General features: G+C 35.4%; 1 protein-coding gene across 4 annotated transcripts in view; it reads right to left on the reverse strand.

The window, feature by feature from the left end:
* The window catches only part of PPP1R12A (protein phosphatase 1 regulatory subunit 12A), a 112,359-nt gene that overhangs the window by 14,377 nt on the left and 73,904 nt on the right, over positions 1-24,078 (reverse strand). For 3 of the 4 annotated variants that reach the window (XM_014888662.2, XM_088164989.1, XM_088164990.1), the window contains exons 9-21: positions 22,360-22,481; positions 19,631-19,846; positions 18,744-18,838; positions 15,938-16,060; positions 14,425-14,586; positions 13,807-13,983; positions 10,086-10,176; positions 8,446-8,643; positions 8,101-8,269; positions 5,994-6,112; positions 5,257-5,322; positions 1,541-1,557; positions 294-435 (exon numbers count right to left, since the gene is read on the reverse strand). In XM_014888662.2, coding sequence (XP_014744148.1) covers positions 294-435; positions 1,541-1,557; positions 5,257-5,322; positions 5,994-6,112; positions 8,101-8,269; positions 8,446-8,643; positions 10,086-10,176; positions 13,807-13,983; positions 14,425-14,586; positions 15,938-16,060; positions 18,744-18,838; positions 19,631-19,846; positions 22,360-22,481 — 1,697 coding nt within the window. The remainder of the gene's footprint in view (positions 1-293; positions 436-1,540; positions 1,558-5,256; positions 5,323-5,993; positions 6,113-8,100; positions 8,270-8,445; positions 8,644-10,085; positions 10,177-13,806; positions 13,984-14,424; positions 14,587-15,937; positions 16,061-18,743; positions 18,839-19,630; positions 19,847-22,359; positions 22,482-24,078) is intronic. The other variant, XM_088164991.1, reaches the window with a different exon arrangement.

Below are 24,078 nucleotides of genomic sequence, written 5' to 3' on the forward strand. Positions count from 1 at the left end.
AGGCATCACACATGCATACGTGAGTTTTAATTATACATTTCCTATGATAAATACTATCATATTTTATTTGACTGTATCTTGGCTCCTCTAGGTTTCTCCCTTGCCTTGAAAAGTACAAGTCAGAAGATGTTTCATAAAGTGTATTTTTCCCCACCGTAGTGGTTGCTGTGCTTCCCCATTCAGCTAAGTTACTTTAAGCAGCATTTCTGATGCAATGTGAGACTACTTTCACACAATTCAAGATCAGCCGCAGTGAAGTTCTATTTTTGCAAGAAACTTATTGGACCAGATACCTTCTTAAAATCAGGGCTATCATCTTTTTCTAGTCTACTGCAGTACGGTTTTCGATCTTCAAGATAACTCTGTGATCCTGATCGTCCCTGCGCTGAATCGTAACGATCACCTGCAGACACGCTGAGCGACCCTGTATCATATCTGTAAAAGAAAAGTTCTGATTTTTCTTTGCCTTTGCAGCCAAATTGAGACCCCTGAATGTCTCAAACATTTTGAGTTTGCTGCTACCCAGCTGAAAACAACCAAATACAATTATGTATTTTACTTAGACTACCATCTTCTAATTTAATGCAAATTTTATTTTTACATTCTCCAGTACTTCAAGATTCTGGGCGAAAATGTTTTCAGATTGCTCAGTCTGCAGAGTAATGCATGCAGAGAAATATTTTAAATGTAACTAAATTATTTAACACAAGCAAATATTTAGATGTCTTAAAATACTTTAAACTAGCTTAGATAGCTTAATTCTTCTTTATAAAGAACATATATTTTTCATTGAAGTGTTTTAGAAAACACTCGATGAATTTTAAGTTTTATTACAGAAACCAGGATTTCAAAACTATTTGCTGTGAATTCTAGTATTTCAACAAGCAGTTGATGAAACAAATCTTTGTAGTCTTTATCCTAGTAACTCAATAGCAACCAGTATTAATAAAACTGAGTAATTTCACACTGTTCACTCTTCACTACTACTCATGTGTTCGAGCAGTTTTATTTAACAGATTTTCATCAGTTAAAAAATAATAAAATTTGATAATCAAAGCTAATGGTCCAAAAAGAAATTAAATTAAAAAAAATAAATTATTGATCTTTCAGCATTTACTTTTCAACAAATCTCAAGGAAGTATGTTTTTCAGAGGCTGTATTTTTCTTCAGGTTACGTAAGAAATTTTCAGTAGGATATTCTAAAAGAGAGGCAACAAGAACCCTTTGTCTTCTTTGAAAAAGCTGGGTTCATGCTGAAAAATCTGCAGGGCGTAGTACAGTGTCCACTACGTTCCATGAAATGCCCAGCCTGCCTTCAGTGCACTACAGTTACAGAGTTCAACATATTCCCCAGCATGAAGTATTCCACACACACGTGGCAGCTTTACATTCATACTTCATGCAAAACATAAGTATCAGCACAGCCTTTTAAAGCTAAGTCCAATTACTGGACTTCAGGAGAATTTGTATGTAAAGAACTTAAAATGACAACATGTGCATAGAAATTATAACAATTAATTTGTTTGAATGGTACACATACCTTGAAAGGCTCTCACTCTGAGGTGGGGAGAGGTAAAAAGAGAGAAAAAGAATTCATTGGTCAATAATTTAATCAAAACATATAACAATCTGTAAACAAATACAACTAAACAGCTATGTGAAATGCACATGCTATCCACCGGTATGTATTATCTGAACTGTGTCAAACTTAAATTTCGTTATGCCTGGAAAAGAGAAGAAATATGTGCTAGAATGCACTTGACAAAATATGATTTACAAGGAAATTAACATAACACTCCTAAAGTCTGGAGTGGCCTAAACAGTGGAGTTATTTCAACAGTTGGTGCATTCTGGGTTTGCTTCCCAAAGGCATCAGAACACTGCTCCTCAAATTCACTGTTCCTTCTTTCACTTCTTTAACATCAGCTATAATGTTTTGAACATGATGACTTCAGCTCAAAACAACACATTAAGATACAGGATCACTGTTTCAACATGGTGTGACTGGAAACAATTTACTACACTAACAACATAAGGAAGTACTTATTAAGACTAAATTTAAATGACAGTAAATTTTGTCCCTGTGGATTCACCTGGAATGAATGAAAGTAATATAAAAAAAAATAATCAAACTCTCTTTAGTTGACAAGCAAAACACAATTAAAATTGATGACTTAAGAGTAAGGGAGTGTCCTCTAAGCATTACATCAGTCATACAAACCTTCTTCCCCTCTGGGTGATCAATACAGATTCATAACTTCTTCCAATTATTATTCCAATCTTGAGTGAAGACATTTCAGTCAAGAAACTCTATTGATGCATCATCACCTGGACATCCTCCAATGCTATTCACCTAGAAGTGGCTGAAGCCTTCCCCATAGGTGGTTTTCTGGGGGAGGGCTGATGTGGCTTGCTTGGTTTCCTTTTATAGAAGGAAACTATTTTTTCAATGTACATAGATAAACAGCCACATCCTCCACAATACACTCAATTTCCCCTTTGACACCTTGAAGTGCACTTACTGCACAGAGAATATCAAAGGTACATGCTATAGCCTAACCACTCCTAATTAAACATCACTATTTTCTGTCAAGAGCATGAATAATGCTGCAAATTAAGAGATTTTGTAGAATACGCCACAGTTAGTTCATAAATTATAAGCTAACCACAGTTGTAGTATCTATTCAAATTGCTAGGGTTTTTTTTTTGCAATCCATCATACTTAACTGGCTTCACAGAAACACTTAATCTACCAAAGAAAGCTTCCAATTTCCTTATTTTTAAGTGGCTATCCTACAATGTAGTTCTAAGACTATTCTTCTAACACAAACACCAATTTCCTTTAACAACATGGCATTTTTTGTGCCCATTCAAGAAATTCTCTGCTGCTAATATTAAAAAGCCTAAACAGAATTAGAGAACAACCTCAAAGTGTCAAAAGTGTTTAGCAAAGTCTGCCTTCTTTTCAATAGCTTTCCTTTAAGGACAAATAATCATCTGAGGAGCCAAAAGAGTTCTGAAGAACAAGAAAGGACCAACTGAAATCTTACAAGACAGTTCTTTCAAAAACCTCTGACACGAATAAGACAATGACTTTTCTGATTCCTTAACGTTGTCAGACTAGAAATTATTCTTGTCATTCTTCTAATTTTCTCTGTAGCATGCACCAAACCACATCCATAACTTCTCTGGGCAACCTGTTCTGGTGTTTCCCCATAAAATCGTGTTGGAAAACACTTCCAAGATCACCGAGTCCAACCTTTGACTGAACATCACCATGACAACTAAACCACAGCGCTAAATGTCACGTCCAGTTGTTTCTTGAATGCTTCCAGTGACTCCACAGCCTCTCTGGGCAGCCTGTTCCAATAACTGCCCTTTTCAGTGAAAAAATTCTTCCTCATGTCCAACCTGAACCTCCCTGGCTCAGCTTGAGGCCAGTTCCTTTAATGCTGCCCTGCTGCCTGGGAGAAGAGGCCGAGCCCCACGTGGCTACAGCCTCCTCTCAGGGAGCTGGAGAGAGGTCTCTCCTGAGCCTCCTTTTCTCCAGACTAAACAACCCCAGCTCCCTCAGCCACTCCTCATAGGACTTGTGCTCCAGACCCTTCCCCAGCCTTCTGGGCATTCTCCAGCACCTCAATGTCTTCCTTGCAGTCAGAGGCCCAGAACCAGACACAGGATTTGAGGTGTGGCCTCACCAGTGTCAAGTACAGGGGGACAATCCCTGCCCTGGTCCTGCTGGCCACACTATTGCTGATCCAGGCCAGGATGCCTTTGGCCTTGTGGCCACCTGGGCACACGCTGGCTCATGTTCAGCCACTGTCACCAGCATCCCCAGATCCTTTATCCCTTGGGCAGTTTCCAGTCACTCTGTCCCCAGTGTGTAGCACTGCAGGGGTTTGTTGTGACCCAAGTGCAGGACCCTGCACTTGTCCTTATTGAACCTCATCCAGTTGGCCTTGGCCCATTGATCCAGCCTGTTGAGATGCCTCTGCAGAGCCTTCCTGATCTCCAGCAGATCAACACTGCCACCAAACTTGGTGCTATCAGCAAACTGACTGAGGGTGCCCTTGATCCCCTCAGCCAGCTCCTGGATGAAAGTATTAAACAGGACTGGCCCCAACACTGAACCCTGGAGAATTCCACTCCTGAGCAGGTGCTAGTTGGATGGAATTTCATTCACTACCACTCTCTGGGCCTGGGCACATAGCAAAAAATGCACCTGTCCAAGAACTCTTGGTCTGTCAATTCTACACTTCTCCACCATTCCAGCCCAACACACTCACTCTTTTAATAATATTCATAATTTTGGGACTGATTTAGCCCTATTTCACTGTAATGTTATAAATTCTACCAGAAGCACCACACAGCATGTTCTACCAAAATTCATCTCTACAGAACAGAGTATGAAGTAATTACAGATCCAAGGATAATGATATGTACTATTGGGAGAAAAGGAAACAAAGCTATGTAGTGATGTTAATGTGGCACAGAAATAAAAGGTACAGCAAATCAAAATTGCACAGGACAAGTCTCTTAACTAAAATATTTAACAGATGTGTAATGGAAGCTTTTACAAAAAAGAAAAAAACACTTGATATTTATCCCTAAGTAATGAACCTTATTCTGTAGTGTGCTACTCCAGGGTTTAGGTCAAAAGAAATACATTTTTCTTATAGCCTAGCTTATGTAAGTAATTCCTTTTTAACATCTCTTCATGCCGCTGTCTACCACCATTCTTTTTTTAAGGACTTTTCCCATCAAGCTTATTATACTGTTTTCCACTGACCTTTTATCAAGACCAATAATACTCATTTAGGATATTCAGAAAACCATTTTGTTCACTGAAGAAATTACATACACTGTGTTCTTCAACTTCCTGAGTTTCCTCAAATTAACTTCTCATATAATTTTTAAATTATAACAATGACAACACTGGGTTTAATTGTCAAAGATTTTAATTAGTGTGTGTAAATAATTGGACATAATTTATCTGAATATAACATCGTTGGTGGAATAAAGATTTTGCTAGTTAGAAACTGAATGCTTGTTCCAGTAACCTGCTGCATCATGCCCCTGACCTGTGTGTCAAAAATCCAATCCACACTTTCTGCATGCTAATACTGCATAATCAGAATGGAAGACAAAACGGTCAGTTATGGCCACTGTTGATATGTAAATTCAACTGTAACAAACATTTTACAATCCAAATGTATCTCTTAAAAGTTAATGAGCAAGTTATCTTTCTTAAATTACCTGAGTTTCTTTCTTATTTGTTCCTTCTTCTGAATCAGATTGGTGATCTTGTTCATTTTCATCACTCTGGTGAAAGAGGTGGGAGAGGAAAAATAATTAAACTGCTGAAAGTTTAGCAAGATTTTAATGCATTTTACTCTTTGAATATGAAAATATAAGAGCAGAATACTCCACAGAGAATACACAGGATATCTGAAGAAAATTCTCAAACAGGTACATGTTTTCAGTACCAGGAGATGAAATAATTTTGCATTTGACACATGAAAATCTGACTTTTACATTACATATGGATCCCGTGACACAGAAAAGGGAAAAGAAATAGTCTGAAACATTAATTATAACCTTTCTAATCTGACAGCAGATGTTTAAGTTGCTAACTACATAGCTACCGGCAATGTGCCAAATAAAGAGTCTCATTTTTACAGCTTTGGTATAGAAATAGATTTTGCAATAGAAAACATTTGTTCAATGATTTATTTCTTTTCCTTAGATTATGATTAATTCCTATTAAGTTACGATTACTACATTGTTCCAGAATTCTTGTTAGCAGTATCAACTGAAAATACTTAATTTTGATTTTGCTCCTGAAAGCATCAAAACAAAACCAAGGAATATATAAATTGAAAAGCATAATTTTTTCTAGAACAATTACTTACATATTGTATTACTCTAGACAATTCTCTATTTTAAGAGTACACTACACACATTTCATTTTACTACAAGTGAAATTTACTCACATCCTGAGTCCAAAAAGAAACTCCTGTAGATCGTCGTTTTTCTCTTGGTCTCCGTCTTTCCCTTATAGACTTAGGCTGTGACTTATCTTCTTCCTTTTCGTCTTCTTTTTTGCCTCCTTCTGTTAATAAGAACGTTCTCATTCACTGAATTATGACACAATCTAATCTTCTGAAATACTTCTTCTCAGTCTTTAAAATGCTCACCATAAATTCTTTCCACTTGAAATAAATTCACTGAAGAGCTTCTTACCATATACAGGATTTACTGTAATATACACTCCCCAGAACACATAGCTCTAAAATACTGTAAATACTAATTTCACCTCAGTCACCTAAACAAAATGTCTTAATGTAACAGTAATACAATACAACTTGGACTTACAATTCAGTTTTCAAAACTGTCATGTAATAATTGAAACATCTCTGTCACCAGATGTATAAAAGTACAAAAAAAGAGAAGATAATTCTTTACCATTCTTCAAACAACTTTTTTTTTTGTATATATCAAGGATGCAGTACTAAAAAAAACAACTTTTGAAAGTCCTCCTTAAGAGTCCTCCTTTTCATCACAGTCTTCTCCATTTTTGCTCTAAGGAAGAATAAATTGGGACCTCCTAGATTAGATTATTGCAGTATTACACATCCTTTTTCTTTAAAACAAATGCAATTGCAATTCAAAATAGATGTAACAACTCAGGATTGTGTTTGCTCCCCTATTTGTTTACAAGTAATTTGTGCAAAAAAAACATTAAACAAACCTGCCCAAACCAAAGTTCTTCACTTATTATCATGCAGTCTGCTCAGTCTGATGTTCTTTTATTAAATAAAGAAACCACAGAGTTGAGTTCAGATAGAAGAATCACAAAACATTAATAAGTACCATCACTAGTCTTCAGAGGTAAACAAACACTTCAGAGTGAAGCAAGAATTAAATAGGAAAGAAGGGAAATACATTTGTGGTGAACATACACCTTTCCTAATTTAATAAACTAGGATTTCAGATGGTAGTGTATTTCTCCTCCAAAAGTCATAACTTGAAAAAAAAATAGAACCTGCGGTAGCTAATATTTATCAATGAAAATCTTTTCCATAGAACAATCTAGACTGAGTTTCCTAGAGTAAGCATGCACTATGAAAGAATCATAATCCAAATTTCAGTTCATTTTTGGACAAAGGGGAAAAAATTGAGAAAGCATATCCATGAAGCCTAGCCCCAGGAACTTCCTCAGAAAACACCATTGGGAAGATGGCAATACTGCTATATAGTTCATGAAGATTTCATCAGTGAATCTTTTTATCTAACCCTCTGTAGAACAAAATTACCAATTTCAATCAGTAATCCTACCGAAGTTACTGGTCAATAACTTGAATTAAGGTATTTCTCTCAAGCCAACTGTGGCCAGTCCAAGAACAAATTACACTGTATGTTAACAGGTTCCTCCTTTGACACGCAAAGAATCAGTCACAATATCTCTCAGAATTATAGCAGGTGACTCACATTTGAAATGAGGGCAAAATCTCTGTGACATCAGAGAAGAACTTTTTTGTGATCTCTGAATCATGCATCTAATCCTCAGTTTAAGATTCTATAAACCAGCTAAAGTATGCAGAAGTCTGGTTACATCTGAACTACAATGGGAAACATCCCCTTTTCCAGCTGCTCATACACCCCTGAGAGGTCCTAAAAGAAACAGAGCATCATTCCAGTCCTTCAATGTGGAAGGACTGAAACAAACCCCTAGTTATTAAGCAATTATTTAATCAAGTAAAATTCCTTCTTAATACCTGCAAGTATTTAGATTCTGAAATACGGTATTTTATTACAGTTGCTGTGTTAAAGCAGAAATTAAAGCATTAGGTGGGAGTATATTTGAACCTTCTGTGACCCAACAATGGAAAAAACCAAGTGGCTGCAAAACACCACCAAATACAGAAAATCTTTTTTTCTCTCTATATGAAAGTTTTGAAATTTCTTACAGAAGTTTTGAGCAAAGTACATCTCCAGTGGTCTTACGTATCTCATCCCATTTTGAAATACCTCCAGAAATCTAAGCTGCCCTTTGTCAACTAAAATAACAAAAAGTCCCTTCATGAAGAGTACTCCTACCTCTCTCACTTTCCTTTGTTCCACTCCGAGAATAGGCAGAAGTTATACCTATAAGGCTGTTTGGTCTGTTTAGCTGACTTGAACTTGATAGAGAGCTAGTGGAGGTGGAGAGCGAAGAGGTGGATGATGAAGAAGATGAAGTTGAAGTTGGTCTATAGCGATGATACGGCTATTCAACAGAAAAATGTCAGAATTAATTTACCAAGATTAACAAATACAAACCATGGGACATGAAAACATTTAACTATATAAATGATTCTTATCGTAGTACTGAAATTAAAATAATATTGTTGGAGTAAAGATTCATATAATTTCTCTACCTAAAGAGACTCATCATGAAAATACCTCTTCAACAGTTCGGGAATATCTTTGTCTATAATCATCATCTTTAGTTTCAGATTCTTTCTTTTCTTCTTGTTTTTCTTTGTCTTGCTTTTCTTTTTCCTCCTTTTCTTTTTCTTCATTTTCTTGTTCTCTGGTTCGTGTGGGACGACTTCTTCCTATAGTTTTTTCAGCTTCTTGAAGATCAGTCAGTGTTACACCCTGTGAAAACAGCAGTCAGCAAACCATTTAAACACAGCATTAACATTAATGTAGATGATCACATTACATACATATTTTAAAGAAAACATTCAACTTAAGAAAACTATATCTATTAAGAAATAAATTTTACCTATATATTCTATGTATTAGCTTTCCTCTTGAGCCTTGGTACCAAACAGCCCTCTCATAGGTGGCAGGTATTTGCTATAATGCAATCTACCACAGACTTTCCAACAAGCCAATTTTTAGCTGAACTAGTAGATACAGATTGCATAGAAGATCCTACAGAAATAATTTAAGAATCCAACAGACGCTTTTAATATGATCATAAGCATATTAAAATATTTCTGAAAGAACCCTAAAAATATAATACTCATATTTTCAGAAATGTTAATACTTTAAAAATTAATTCCTTGCAACTGGATTTTTAGGTCAGCACACTAAAAAGTCACTTGTTATTTTTAGGTTAAAAACTAGTTTTGAAATAAGCTCAGAAAGCAAACAACTTTATGAAGACAGCTTTCTCAACTATGCTTTTCAGCTGATGTATCTTAGTGAGACATTGCTCAAAACACTTTGTAATCTACTCTTTAAAGCCAACTTTACGTCTTATCAGTTACTTAATTGTTTATAGTTTTGATAAAGTTTAATCCATTAATTCCTGAGAGCTTCTTCACTGTAAAGATTCAGCAATAGTTGGCCAGTAGGCTGACCATTATTCAGGGTTCTGAATTAGTATTACAAAGTGAAAATAACTCCTGTACGATGAAGTTTTATCAAGCAGCACAGATCTCTCATTAGGAAAGTTAACCAGAAGCATTTGAGGGGTTTAAAACTGCAAAGATTTGAAAGCAACATCAGTAAGCAATGTATGGACTCAACCTAAAAACAGGTAAGGACAATGGCTAGAGTATTTCTTTGTGCTGTTTTATTCAGGGACTATTTGCTGGTTATTCTCAGTTTACCAGCAGACAGTGGTTGACAGTTGCTCAGCTGCCCAAAGAGCGTTCAAATACCATTATAGATACTCTATTTTGCTACTGCCACATTGGTCCCTGTGATAGGATTGTGGTAGTTGCTGATAGATATGAATAAAAACTGGGAAGAACTTCCAAATATATCAGTATGTAAACTAAGAAAGAGAAATGCTGCAAGGAGACATGCAGTTAAATACTAGATTATTAGCATGCAATAAAAAACTCTTTTAGTATTTTTCCTTCTCCAGAGAAACTAGATTAAAAGTATTTTTCTCTATGTCATGAATCTTATTAGCTATCCATATGTTGATCAGGTCAATCATATTACAATCATATTATCTACAACAGTTCATGCACAGAAAAAAAAATTAGAAATGGATGCAAATGTAGTATGCTATGCCTGTTTCTCAAGAAAGATGTTATGGGTAAGTTTTCAAAAATGTAGAAGTTTTAGTAATACTATACCTGTGTAGATCTTCTAGACTGTCTTGCTTGCCTAGATCTAGCTTTTCTTTGGGACTCGGACTCTTCATCCCGTACTGGAGTGAGGTATGATCTAAAGAGTTAATTACAAACAAAATTGGCACATGATAATTTTTGCATAAATTTATTAAGTGGTCAAATGCCCCGCACCCCACAACACGACAGACTGAAAATCAAGGCAGTCAGAAGAAAATATATAACTATAGAGGATAGATTATATTCTAGACATTTCATCCATATCATACTGATCTACTTATTCATCAAGACAGCAGCTTTAGAACTCAATTAAAATACATAGTTTTCCTACTTAATTTAGATTTCTTTTTACCATTTTCTATAAATACAACTTCCTCTCCTTTGGTATTTCACTAGTCTACTAACATGGGGTAGAAGACCTCAGAGATTCAGCCAGTTAGACAGTTACATATTACATATGTGTGTGTATTAACTTTTAACATAACTTGTAAGCTTTTAGAAAGAGCCAAAAGTACTGTTAATCCAGAAAACTTAATCATATAATCTATTTCACCAGAAATTAAGAATCCCTGAGGAGGTGGTTACTACATTTTCACATGAATCACCCACGCTTTGAGTAATCCAAGTCCCTTTGAAAAAAAATTAGCTTAAAAATAAATCTTCATGAAACCCACAGAAATCCTGCAGAATAAGCAGGTAACTGCAATCAAAGATAAAAGGCTACTAGAGTAGATATAAAAGGTCTGGACTCCTTTTAAGAAATTCTGTAATCCAGATAACAGGTAAAAGAAACCAACAGGAGATATAGACTGCACAAATGCATATATTTGTATGCATGTAAACCCATAATTAAATAACTTAAAAGTTTTTAATGCATTTGTTCATTTTCTATGGCAGAGTATTCAGGGAAGCTGCTATAATTTCACGCAGTTTTTAAATCCTTGGATTGGCTAAAAATTAGAAAAAAAGTGAAAAAATATTTGAAAAAAGTGAAATCAAAAGGTTGCTAAAAGGCTGGTTAAAACCTCTCTGAGTTTCTTTACATCAGATTCTATATTATTTTCTGATTTTCTCTTTTTATATATCATTAGTTAAGAATAGTTAAGAATCACTAGATAAGGATTCAATAATTAGCTAGTGCTTATGCTATCAGCTATTACCACCCAAATAATTTATGTATGGAAAGAGCAGTTTGGTCACCTAGTAATATATTTGGTAGCCTTAGCACATACTAAAAAGAGCTCTGAAACAATGATAAGAGTTAAAAACTTCATTTACACAGACCTATGGATTACAAACTATGCTCTACCCCATTAAAATACTTTCAATTAACTGCTATACTTAAAAAGGTTGAAACAACTCCCATCTTATGGCACATCTTAAAAAACCCACACTATGTAAATTTGACTTCCTTATCCGGGTCTCTTGCAAACAGACTTGACTTTCCATTTCCCAATAAACTCTAGGCTGTATTGACATAAGGAAAAGGGTGCCTGTTAGGCTGCTTTAGTTAACCTGACCTGAACCACCTAGGAGGGCTTGATTGCAGAGCAGGTGTTATCTTTAGGGCTTGAAATTGCTACAAACTGTTTCCCATAACTTGTTTTTAGTAACTGCTGTAGCTACACCTACCTTCCAATAAATCTGAAATACTTTAAATTGCACCGAGAGAAAATGAAAAGTCTCAACTTCTCAGGTGCACACAGGAGCTACAGTCAAGAGTAGAAAGTGTTCGTCCCTAGCATCCCTTGTCTGTGCCATACACAGCTACCTATGCTGTATTATTCATGACACAAAGACTTAAGAGACTCAGGTTTGTCATTTCCTTCCCTGTTTCTCTAAAACAATCCGAAAAATCAAATAAAGAATATAGCTTCTTCAGCTATTCCAAAAGAATGCATCTTTACATGCTTCATCAATAAAGGACTTCGTAATATCTTTACTTTTCAACTATCTTTGAAATACTCTTCTACACATATCTTCTAAATATACAATTTCAGTCTATAAAAACAGATTAACCAACTTCATTACTTAAGAAAATATACAGCATGTAATATTTCATATACATTTATTATTTCATGTGCATAGAAACATATGTAGATACACACACATATATATATCTGTATACATACAGATATATGTTTGTGCTCATATTCAGAGCACTACATCCTCAAATGCATGCAGAAATTATTCCAATTTTGATTTCTAACATTCATGGACATACTATTATGCCATCAAGAATGCATTTGCAACAGTATATTATGTAATCAGCCAGTCAGAGAAAACCACAGAATTTCAGGCCAACTGCAGGTATCTAAAACATATGTAGTATATGCACATTAGTATACACACACTAGTGAGAGCAAACAGGGCAGCAAAAGCCTAATTCTAATTTTCCTTGCCTTTCCAGCTGATGTGAGACTGAAATAGCATTTGAATTTTAGAATTTTAACTACTTTGAATTACTTCCGAGAAAATGCGCATTTTGCTGGTTATGCTTTTATTTGCTGGGTTCGGTTCAAATTTCACTATGAAGAATGCAGGTTCTGACTACAGCAGTAGCCACTGAGTAGTTATTGAAATAGATTGTTAGCACACGTGGACCCTTCCTGAATCACAGTGGGGAATAATAAAAAAAAAAATCCACATATCATAGAAGCTTTTTCATCTCAGTTTTGGGTAGGAAGGAAGACTACAGAAAACAGACTACCCTAATTAGGCCTCTATAAGCAATCTTTAAATGCTGCTGCCTTAAGTGAACCAAAAGAATGCAATTTTCTTCTGTAATAAAAAACAGCTTCATTACCTATGTGAACATACAGAGATACACATATCTGGCACTGATACAGAAGGTACACTTCAAAACTACTACAGGAGCAACACAGAAATCTGAACTTGCATTTTAGCAGGAGTGTTAAAGGATAAACATTTATAAATATCCAGAAGAAGAACATGAGAAAGTTAACAGGAATTAGCAATCTTTTGAAATTTTATTTTTGCTTCCATAAATAGAAGGAAACAATTCTTTATGTAAACAAATATGCACCATTCTTAACTCATCTTTACATAACTGTAAACAGAAAAAACCACCAAATTCTTAAATCAAGATTTACATCAGCTTCTTACTCATTCTTCATATTGAATATCCCTTAAATCATTGCATTTAGAATTGTCTGACTATGTTTAAACTAGAAGAGACCCTAAATCATGCAATGAAATAAACAGAATGTGTTGGGTTCAATACTCACTTCTCAATAACGTCAGGCATACAAAATTGTTTGAAAAAATGCTATGCTGTGACTTATTAGCACACTGCCAATGGCACACTGCCTCAATCGGCAGGAACATAGTTTGTAGTAATTAATTAATTAATTACCCATTTTATTATTTTTAATTCAGTGATTTTTACAGAGTTCCATTACTGGTATTTTTAAGAGGACTCATTTAATCTGTTAAGAGAAATATAAATCTGAAAATACCATATATCATATGAGAACCCAAGGCCAGTCAAAAACATACAGTATCAAAGTTTAGGTTTCATGAATGGTCTCTACTAGGACTAAGCTCTTAGATAAACTGAGGTACCAGTTGTTTCAATACACAGCAAGAAAACAACACTGCTTTTACAAACTGTACTGTTCAAATCTGTGGTAACCAACACATTCCTTTAAATAATAAAGTATAACTTTTGTGTAAGAGCAACATTACTCTTAGGACCTTTACACACCTCCGTCTCTCCCTGACCTCTGATGTTGAGGACACAGTGCCAGAAGTAGCTGTAGTCATGGCTGTGGTAGTGGCTGCAGCATTTACAACAGATGGTGCAACAGGAACGGTCACTGCTGTAGGAACACTGTCCTTTTCTTTCTCAGTACTATCCTCAGCCCACAAACGATTTGAGGTACTACAGCATAACAAGCAGCAACACAAAAAAAGAGAAAAGGAAACAGCTAAACAATGAAAGCACTTTACTAAACAACTAATAACATATAAATTGAGGGATGGATTTTTTTTTAAGAGAACTGAGAAATGTCTCTACTATGAAAGCTCAGCTTGAGCTATTAAATTGAATAAATTAATAATTAGCAGTTCACAATAATTGAACTTTTATTCTTCAGACCCTTCTAACATTTGATTTATTCTTTTATATCAGCATGGCTTTCATGTTACAGTAGAAAGCCATTCACAACTTTTGAGCCAAATTGTATAAAATCAAAACAAATTTAACAGGAAAGTGAAAAAATCCAGAGCCCCAGGATCTACTAAACGAGAACGCATGCACATACATAAGCACACAGTAGACCTGACAAAAAAAACAAGGAAGAAAATGTCTTGGTGCCATTACCTGCTCTGTACACCTGCTGAAGTAGAACCTGTTGTACTCTTCGTAGTAGTGTTTGTGCTGGCAGGCAGCGTTTTCTGAAGACCAGCAGAAGAGGTAACTGTTGATGCAGTACTTGGAACATTAGAACTTATCAAATCATCTTGTCTTCTACCAAAGGAGCCACTGAAGGAGAGACATGTACAATGGCTGCATTTATTACTTATATTTACTCATTAAACTATCACCAAGCTATGAATGATCTAATCAATATCTGCCCATGTATTCTGTGTCGCAGTTGGTGCAAAAGAAGCATTTTTTCCCTTGTTTCCTTGGCTAGGACTTTTAACTTATGACTTCGGAAGGCAGTAGAAGTGTCCCTTAGTCCCGACCATGTCTTCACCAAAGAGGATAAAGAATGGAATCTCACTCGTTTATGTAAGAACGTCTTGATCACATCTACTAAAGTATTCATATAGGGCCCCCAAAGTCCCATTTTTAAACTGTTGTTTCACCCACACTGAATACCTCAGAAAATGCAGAACCTTATTGCACAGCTTGTCAGGAAAGAAAATGTCATCAATATCACTCCTCTTATAATTTGAAAGCAATTAAATATACTGCCTCATTTTAAAAAAATCTTTAATCATTCCCAGGAAGAATAACCTCCCACTCAGGTTTTTCCCTTGCTCTTTGAGCTATAAAGCAGACCCAGTGGTTTACAAGAAATAAATATGCATTATGCTCTATGAGACAGCCTGGTTACTGGTAACATCAACGTCAAGTCTCAAAAAAATGCCAAGTATGTATTGTTTCCATCAGCAGCACGTACCAACGTGCAGCTTAGTTATTTCACTCATTTGATCTATTCATTTTGGCTATTTCTTGCCCAACTAATTACAATGAAGAATTTGACTCAAATAACTACATTGAAACTACACAATGCAGCAAAGTTAATAGTGTATACATGTGCAGCATATGATTCCTCCTGAGAAGATTCTGTAAATCAGGAACCAGCACACCTGAGAACTATTCTCATAACATTTTCATAATTTACTTTGCGTTCAAGTGCTTTTTATGTATCCTGTGATACTGATACTCAACACAGGTATGGCCATAATTTACAATTAAGGACAGCAGTCCCATACCTCCAAGACTGTCGTGCAATAACCAGAATTCAACAGAGACAGTGTTTTCCCCCTTTTCATATACCAAACAGAATTACCTCTATTGCAACATTTAAAATCTTTGACTACTGAACTCTTCTGGAAAGAGTCAAATGACCCCCAGACTGAAATAAATAGGAAAAAGAAAGCATCAAACTTTAATTACATAGTTTAAAATCAGCACAAGTTGTATGCATCAGCATACAACTTCACATTTAAAACCAGCAAAACTATCGCAATACATACTTTGCAATTATTATGAACATGGCAAAATGTCACCATTCAGCTTTAAAATGTTTTTACAAAATGATTCAGTACTTGTTAAATTTTAAGCCTATTTTGATATAAAAAAAAAAGTGAAAATCCCACACCTTCTTTGATAACTTGTGTTTAATGATGTAGGACCCTCATTCAAACTGTTTTTCTTGACATCTTCCTCCCATTTTCTCCTGGTGTAGGAACTGCCACCACGTATTGAACTAGCAGACGAATCCCTGTAAAAGAGATTTTAGTTTAGCAGACTCACATTAAAGAAGGCTGTTCTTGATGTGAACTGAACAGGAGCTTCGAATTAAAATCCTGGATAACACACTTAAAATAAACATAACTGAATAAGGAATAAAATTGCTTTTATGGACAATAATTTTCAAGCCTCTGTGGAAAGATATTACATTCATACTAACAGAATTAGAAATACAAGAAGAAAGCAGCATCAAAAGAAAACTGTGAAAGAGGATTTAATCAACATGAAATCAATTGTTGTCTTTTATCTGTGGTCATTGCTGGCTTTGTTTCTCTCAAAAGAGGAACAAGACATTTTTCTATTTACTCCTGAGATTTATACAGTGCAGTAAGGGAAATCTACTTGGATTTTTTTACCTGGGTTTTTTAATAGTTAATTTGATGGACTATTTCATTCTTTGATGTAAGAAGTTTAGAAGCTGACAAGCCTTTAGAACTCATGATAATTTAAGACCGGTGTAACTAAGCTTGCAGTAGCCATTCTTGAGGGGTCTGATGTGGACCGGGAACTGACATGATTTCAGTCACAAGGAATTTCCAGACTGTTGTTGCAGTTTATAGCTGCAAGGAATAATCTTGCAAAAATCTACCTAAAAAACGATCCTGAAAACTGAATTTTTAACAAAAATATCAGCTCATGATTTGAACAGACACTAGGAAGAATAAAATATGTCTTTTAAAAAATTATATATAAGTCATTCAGGTGTATAAGGCATAATAAAGCAAAACTTTGAAAAGATGTATTTGCCAAGACACTATAGCACTTCTGCCATAGCACTGACTACTCAATCGAGGCTGGCTGTCTGAGATTCGTTAATCTAAAGGCCCAGCTAGGATTCATCTTGAATGACTTCTGTCACTCACACAGGATGTTAGCTAGGATTACACTACATCACCAATTCACAAGGCAAGGAGGTGTTATGTAGAACAAGAACAGAAACAAGGACAAAGACCTTTGACAAAGGCAGAGACCCTAAAAATTTATTAAGGTATCTGTGGGAGAGGTGGTTAAATTCTTCATGTAAACAAGGTCAGAATAAATGTCAAAAAACCTCCTATGGCTTTAGATAGGCTGGATTGTCTGCCATATCATATAGTAGGTAAAGTACTTATGTCTAGAAGCAGGCTTCATCTCTGGTACAACAAGGCATACAGAAAGTTCTTAGAAGATCAGTTGTATTGATGAGCACTAGGACTAATAAGTCTGGTGACTGCAGCTAACCCAATGCATATGAGAAAAACTATACTATTACTGATAACCACTTTTGGAACTGTGTCTGTGAGTAAGTCAAGACTGGCACCTCAAGAACACAAATAGACTTCAGCACGGAAGAAAAACTTAATCCCTTTGTTACAAGCAATATCAACTTCTAAGGAATAAAATGGAATGAAGTATTTATTCCAATCTTAAGGTATCATCTAGCTAAGGCACTTTTGGAGAACAAGAGCTTCTAAGAAGAATGAAAAAAATAAAAACTGAAACAATAATAATCTCTACAAACAAACCAAAACAAACAAATTCAGTCTGAAAGAATATAGTAGTTGAGAGAATTATAGCACAAACAGAAACTCCAAAGTTTCCCCCTTATAGAAACACAGATTGAAAAACATCTGGCTAAGTAAAATGAGAAATGCTAACAAATTATACTGAACTTCAGGGGAGTGTGAGATCTGAAATATCTGAAACTCTGTTTCGAAACAGAATTTGTCACTCAGGGACTAAACTTAAGCAACTTCCTGCAAGCATAGGAAAAGACAGTATTTATCTTGTGTTTGCATTGAAACAAACAGTTCTCAAGAACAGCAACAAAGACATTCTTCTTCAGGTATAAAGAGATTATCAATCTTACATACAAGGATTACAACAGCACATTTTGAGCAATCAAATGATTTTCAGTTCAGGTCATCCAGCATTCATCTATCTAGATATGACCCAACCAAAACCGAGGCATTATAGAGACCTCTAAGTTTTGTACTATGCATTTGACAGTAACTGCAGAAAACATCCCCACAGAACCTCAATAAAGGAGAATTGAAGAACAGGAAGGTTCTGTGTAAATACACCATGAAAGTATACCCCAAATCCTAACAGGTAGCAAGCCTATTTACCTATTTGTTTCTTTTATTCTGAAAGCTACAGAAGCAATAGCAGCAAAGAAAGATAATGAAAGGTCAACATGTAAACAAGAAAAGTAGAATTGCTTATCTAACCTATGATTCCTGTATTGCTGCTGCACAATATGGTTTTAAGTGAAGTCCATAAGAAACACATCATTTTATCATAATCAAGAGTAATAATGTAGCCCAGTAGCAGCACTTTGTGACTCAAGACAAAGCAATAAAATACTTTTAGCACCCTTCAATAGCTTACAAGTTTAGGACTTCATATTTTCGATTTTATTTATTTTCTTTCCCAAGGAGACAACACTCTTCACCTAGTTCTGAGCTTGTCATAGAACAATGTGGACTGTAGAAAAGGTTATTATCATTTACAAGAACAAAAACCTTCAGGAATTGGACTGCTGTATGAATTAACATAATCTATGCAGCAAGGTAATGTTATAAATTAGCACTGATTTAAAACATGTAAGTTTGTCAGTCAGTGTAAAATCTTATTTAAATTTTGTATTTAAAAAAAGCAAACTTCAGAGTCACCTGTTTTCTTTTTCATCAATGTCAGAGGTACTGGCCAGCCGTCTTGGTATTGTAGGTGCAACATATGCAAGTCGAGTTCCTTTTCCATCTTTCTCCTGAAAGACATTAGCTTCTTTGTTAATTGTTACTATTATGGATTATCTTGTCTGGAAAATCATCATTATGCCAACTCCAGTTGTATTTATTGTGACCCGATTATATAAATGAGTTTTAAGCTTTAGTTAAATATCATAAAAGACTACAACAGGAAAAGGAAACTGCTAATATTTCCATTCTAGTGATGCTAATGACTTATTTCTCTTTCTTCTGCTTTGCTGAAGTACAATTCCAACAGTGATTCCTGAAAGCAACAGGTTCAGTATTTTATACAGTACAGTACATTATTAATTCTTAATCTTTAAATCATACAAACATTTGTATTTGAAATAGAAACACAAGTTCTATTTTGCTCATCTACTTGAACAACACTGGGTTTATCTGTATCCATATTTAGTTACAGAACCAATTTTTGAAAATAAAAAATCACTAGAAAATGAAAATGAATACAAAAGAGACTTCTTTCATTTATAAAATTCTTTTAGCATCATTCTCCAAGTGATGCAAAAGCTATCAAATCTCTGATGTCTCCAAATTGTAAAAATGACTACTAGCTTTGCAAGTCCTAAAAAGAGATTAAATGCCAGACCTATGCACCAGGTCACCAGACAATGAAGGAGCACATTACATTTTGGGAGAGAATACAAAGAAGGTCTGTAATTTAACTTTTCAGAATCTTAGTAAAGAACAGAGGTGAACTACAATCTTACTTCTATAATATATCATTAACATCTATACAAAGAAAGGTATATGAATTCCTCAAAATCTTGTTTTATCCTGAAAATTATTACCTTTTCTTTGTTGTCCAGTGAAGAGGAAAGTCTAGGACTTGATGCAGAACGCATAACACCTGCAGAGTCCTTTTCTTTCTGAGCTTCTTTGGAAGCAGTTATCTCTGCAAGTGCACCATAACTACCAGTTTTTCTAAGACCCAACCTCCATGAAGCAGGAGATTCATCTTTCCTCTCTTCATCTTTGGGAGAAACCTTGGTTGTAGATGTTGGAAACTATAAAAAACATGAAAATGAATTTAAATTATTAATTTCTATTATCCGTGGTAATTCATGCTCCTTGCAAAGACTTGATAACACAACCGTTTTTAATAATCATAAGTGCTGAATTCGTAGGGAAGTTATAGTGAGAGGCAACCTGGGCACTTTTTCTCTTGAATTAGTCAATGAGATCAGAAATGTAAGACTGGTCAAGGAATACCACTCCTATAGAAGTTAGCTTAACAAAACTCACACTTTGTAATACACGCTGTGAACTTGAGATAAAACTTAGAAACATGCAAATCTGGTATTAACATTTTGATTAAATATGTTATTTTGCAACCTGCACATAAACCTGTGCACACAAGAACCTCACCATAGATTTTTCACCCTTATTGGGCACAAGAACAATGCCAGTTTTGCGCAAGCCCTGCCTCCATGATGCAGGATCTACTGACTCCACGACAGGCATGATAGGAGGAATGAAATCATACTAAAGCCAATTAAGACAAGACAAAGATGAAGATTGAAAAGAAGGAAAATAGAAACAAAAGGTTGTTTTAACACCATATAATCTGTTCCTAGGTTTATATTAAGTAACTCCTCATTGCAACACAAAATACCAAAAAAGCAAGTAAGACACTTAAAAAACCTTAGTAACAAGATTACAATTAAATGTAACACAGCATGTTTAGCTCATTCAGAGACAGAATTACAGCTCACAAAGAATAGAAAAACAAAGCCTGTGACCTTACAAGGTCCGTGGCCTAAATCCTCACACGGCTGAGAATACTGGAAGATTCACACTACCATGCCCCTTATCTTCTTACCATGTATCATTCATATCCCTGAATCACATCCCACACTAACACAGCTATCCTCCCAAACTTGCCTTACCTTCAGTACCTGCAGAGCAGCATTACTGAAAGCAACCAAGACTGAAGGAAACCTGACTTCTAGCTTAGTATACTGCATCTGCACTCCTTGGTTTGACCATCTATGATGTAAAAGCAGAAGTGCAGCTACAGCAGATCAGATGGTGTAGACCCAAAAAGGCAGGTGCAAGGGTAGGTGCAAGATCACACAGAGTGCTGCTTTACCTTCATTGGTAAAAATAGTTTAAAGCATTTTTGTTTACTGATAGGAACTGTAACTGCTCCTTTAGATCACATGTTCCTGCTATGGTACAAGATAATAATTTTGATATAATGTGCATTTATTTAGTAGCTACAGAACACCCTGAGCTTTTCACATAGTAATAGGAATATAACTACAGTTTATTTTTAGCCTGCACTTTTTACGTAGACCAAAATATAAACCATTAATTTCTGTATAACAAAATTAGAAGTGTACTGATGATTTGTAAAAGGTTATAATTTAGCTTAAAATCAAGCTTATTTCCTCTCTTATCAAAATATTTCCCCACATCATTAAATCACATACCTGCACCTGTTACATTAAAGTGTACTTGTAAGATGAATCACTATTAGAGTCTAATGTGAATATGGAAGTTTAACCTCAGTAAGCTACCAGGAGCAAAATACAGCTTATACCATTCTCCTAGTAGTATGTCTTTTCTCTCTACTGTGGCTGCAGTATATCATCAGTTACCATTTCTCCTGAACAAGCTTTTCAGATGCATCAGTAGAGAGTTATTTTGATGATGATGTGTATAGAAAAGTTGTAATAAATGTCAAATGAAGACTTACTAGCTTACTATCCAGTATGCTCTGATATTCTGAAAGTTTAACTTATATGTTGCCTTCTGACTATGCATTATTATCTACTGTAATTCTTTTCCCCTTGCCCTGTAAAATTAAAGTTCATCCAAATTAACTTTTCCTGTAAAGTTACAGGCTGTAAAAGCTTCCAGCATGCAATATGGTTTTGCTAGATGTGGCTTTGAGCTGTGCACTGAAGAAATCATGTGTCCCTATTATCTACCTCTTCCACAAGGTCCTAACCATATTAAAACATGGATGAGACCCACACCACTTTCTGCTCATTATTTTAGGTATCATTTTCAACTTCTGTGCCAAAGTACTAGCTGAATACTTCAAGGGACTCCTAGAAGTCACAAAGTCATGCTTGCCTCCCTTGAACTAAGTGCATCAGAAATACAGGCATAGAGAGACACTAAAACTGGAGCTTCTAGAAATTCTGGAGGAGTCTGACATAGAAAGGACTTTCAAGAGACGACATTTAGCCTCAGAAAAAACAAGAACTCCACTCACTGTGCAACAGTATTTTTTTTTAGAAAGATTTTACATTCACACTATTTCATAGTTCTTTCATAGTATTTTAGGTCCTTGTTTAGAATTAAAGCCATTCAAAATTTTTAAAACGTTAACAATTTCTGGGGAAGAACAGAAAGTATTTTTAGACTCTATGCATATTTTTATCAATTCACCAGCTAGCCAAATCTACTACTTATACTAGAATCAAAAAATATATATTTACACAGAAAAAATAAATAGAAAATCATAAGATTACAATATAATAGAAAATAAAAAGGTATTTTCTTTTACCTTCTTAACAGGTGATGTAGGTGCCCCTTGGCCACCAGCTACTGAAGGTGCCATCACAGCTACTGACGCCGATTGTGTACTTGTGGTATTTGCATTATTAGCTGCCAAGGTTTTGGTCTTATCTGCAAAATATTTACAAAATTTTAATCTCCATTTTTAATTCACAATTTCATCACCTTTACAACACCAAGCTGAATTTCTATCCAACAAATTTAACAGTTAACTTTATGACCAGCATTCTATTATTTATTTCTCTCTGTTTTCTCCCTCACTCTCAATTTTTATCTTAGTTACGTCCAACTTTTAGAAAAAAAGGTTGTTCATGTAACAATTTTTTTGTATTCATTCAAGTGTTACCACTCAGAGAAGCAGAGACAGAACTACAGAATCATTCAAGTTCAAAGTGGCCCAGGAGATCGCCTAATACAACCTTCTGCTCAAAGGCAGGTCAATACTGCCTACAAATTGGGTTGCTCAAGGCTTTGATGAGTCACATCTTGGAAAGATCTGGAGACAGACATTTCAGTCTCCCCACACTGCCTGTATTTTAGTAGCTGGCTAATGACCATAAAAACTGTAAAAGTAGGAGATATGTTAGCTTCTTATCTGATCTCATTAATGCATATAAATATCTCAAAGGCAGGTGTCGAGGATGGTGCCAGATTCTTTTTGTTGGTGTCCAGCAACAGGTCAAGGAGCAATAGCCATGAGCTAAAATACAGGAAGTTCCACCTCAGCATGAGGAAGAACACTGAGGGTGGCAGAGCACTGGAAGAAGCTGCCCAGGGAGGCTGTGGAATTTCCCTCTCTGGTGACATTCAAAACCCACCTGGATGCTTTTGTGTGTAGCCTGCTCTAGGTCACCTTGCCTTGGCAGGGGAAGTTGGGCTTGATGATATCCAGAGCTCCTTTCCTACCTTGTCTATCCTTTGATTCTGTGATTCTGTAGAAGTTAATTCAAACTACAGAAGGCAGATGCCAATTTAAAGTGAAACATTTATTCTCTGATGACTATGCATGTTTGAGTTCAATGAAACAATTAATGGCACAGAGAACCCTATCATGAATTTTGGTCACCAGAATGAGCTGAGGCAGGGACTTGCCTTCCAGAACACCAAATTTCCATTGGCTTCATTCCTTTTTTTGTCCCTTGTTTTTCTTACCTACATTTCACTGTCTACCTACTTACTCTCTTCTGCTTTGTCCAAATTCCTTCCTCTGTCCATGGTTTATGAACCTTAACCCTTCTTACACAAACACACAGAAACTGTCATGATTGTGATACAACTGCTGCCACCGCTTTTGCTTGAGCTTCATAATGTGACACCCCACTTCTGTTTCATGTATTCAAACTCCACATTCTTTGGGCTCAAATGTTGCCTCCTACTTACTAGTGCAATATGAAGCAACATGGGGTTCAATCCTCACTAGTTTTGGTCCTACTATAAACACATCTTTCCATCTAGATGACCCATACAGCCTAGGAGGAATTAATTTAGAAAGGTTTTTATGCAGTGTTCTCACAACTAACATTTAATTAACAAACTACTAATCTACAATTAGAAATTGTGTGATCCATTATATTGTTGTTACACACTTATTTTAATTATGGACATAGCTGAATAGATCTTTTGAATGTTAGTTATGCAGTAAACAAATACAAATATAAACAGCTTACATGACCAATGGCACTTAATAGAAAGTTCTTTTCAAACACGA

This window comes from Sturnus vulgaris, chromosome 5 (assembly GCF_052056855.1).
Source record: "Sturnus vulgaris isolate bStuVul1 chromosome 5, bStuVul1.hap1, whole genome shotgun sequence".
NCBI classification, from domain to species: Eukaryota; Metazoa; Chordata; class Aves; order Passeriformes; family Sturnidae; genus Sturnus; species Sturnus vulgaris.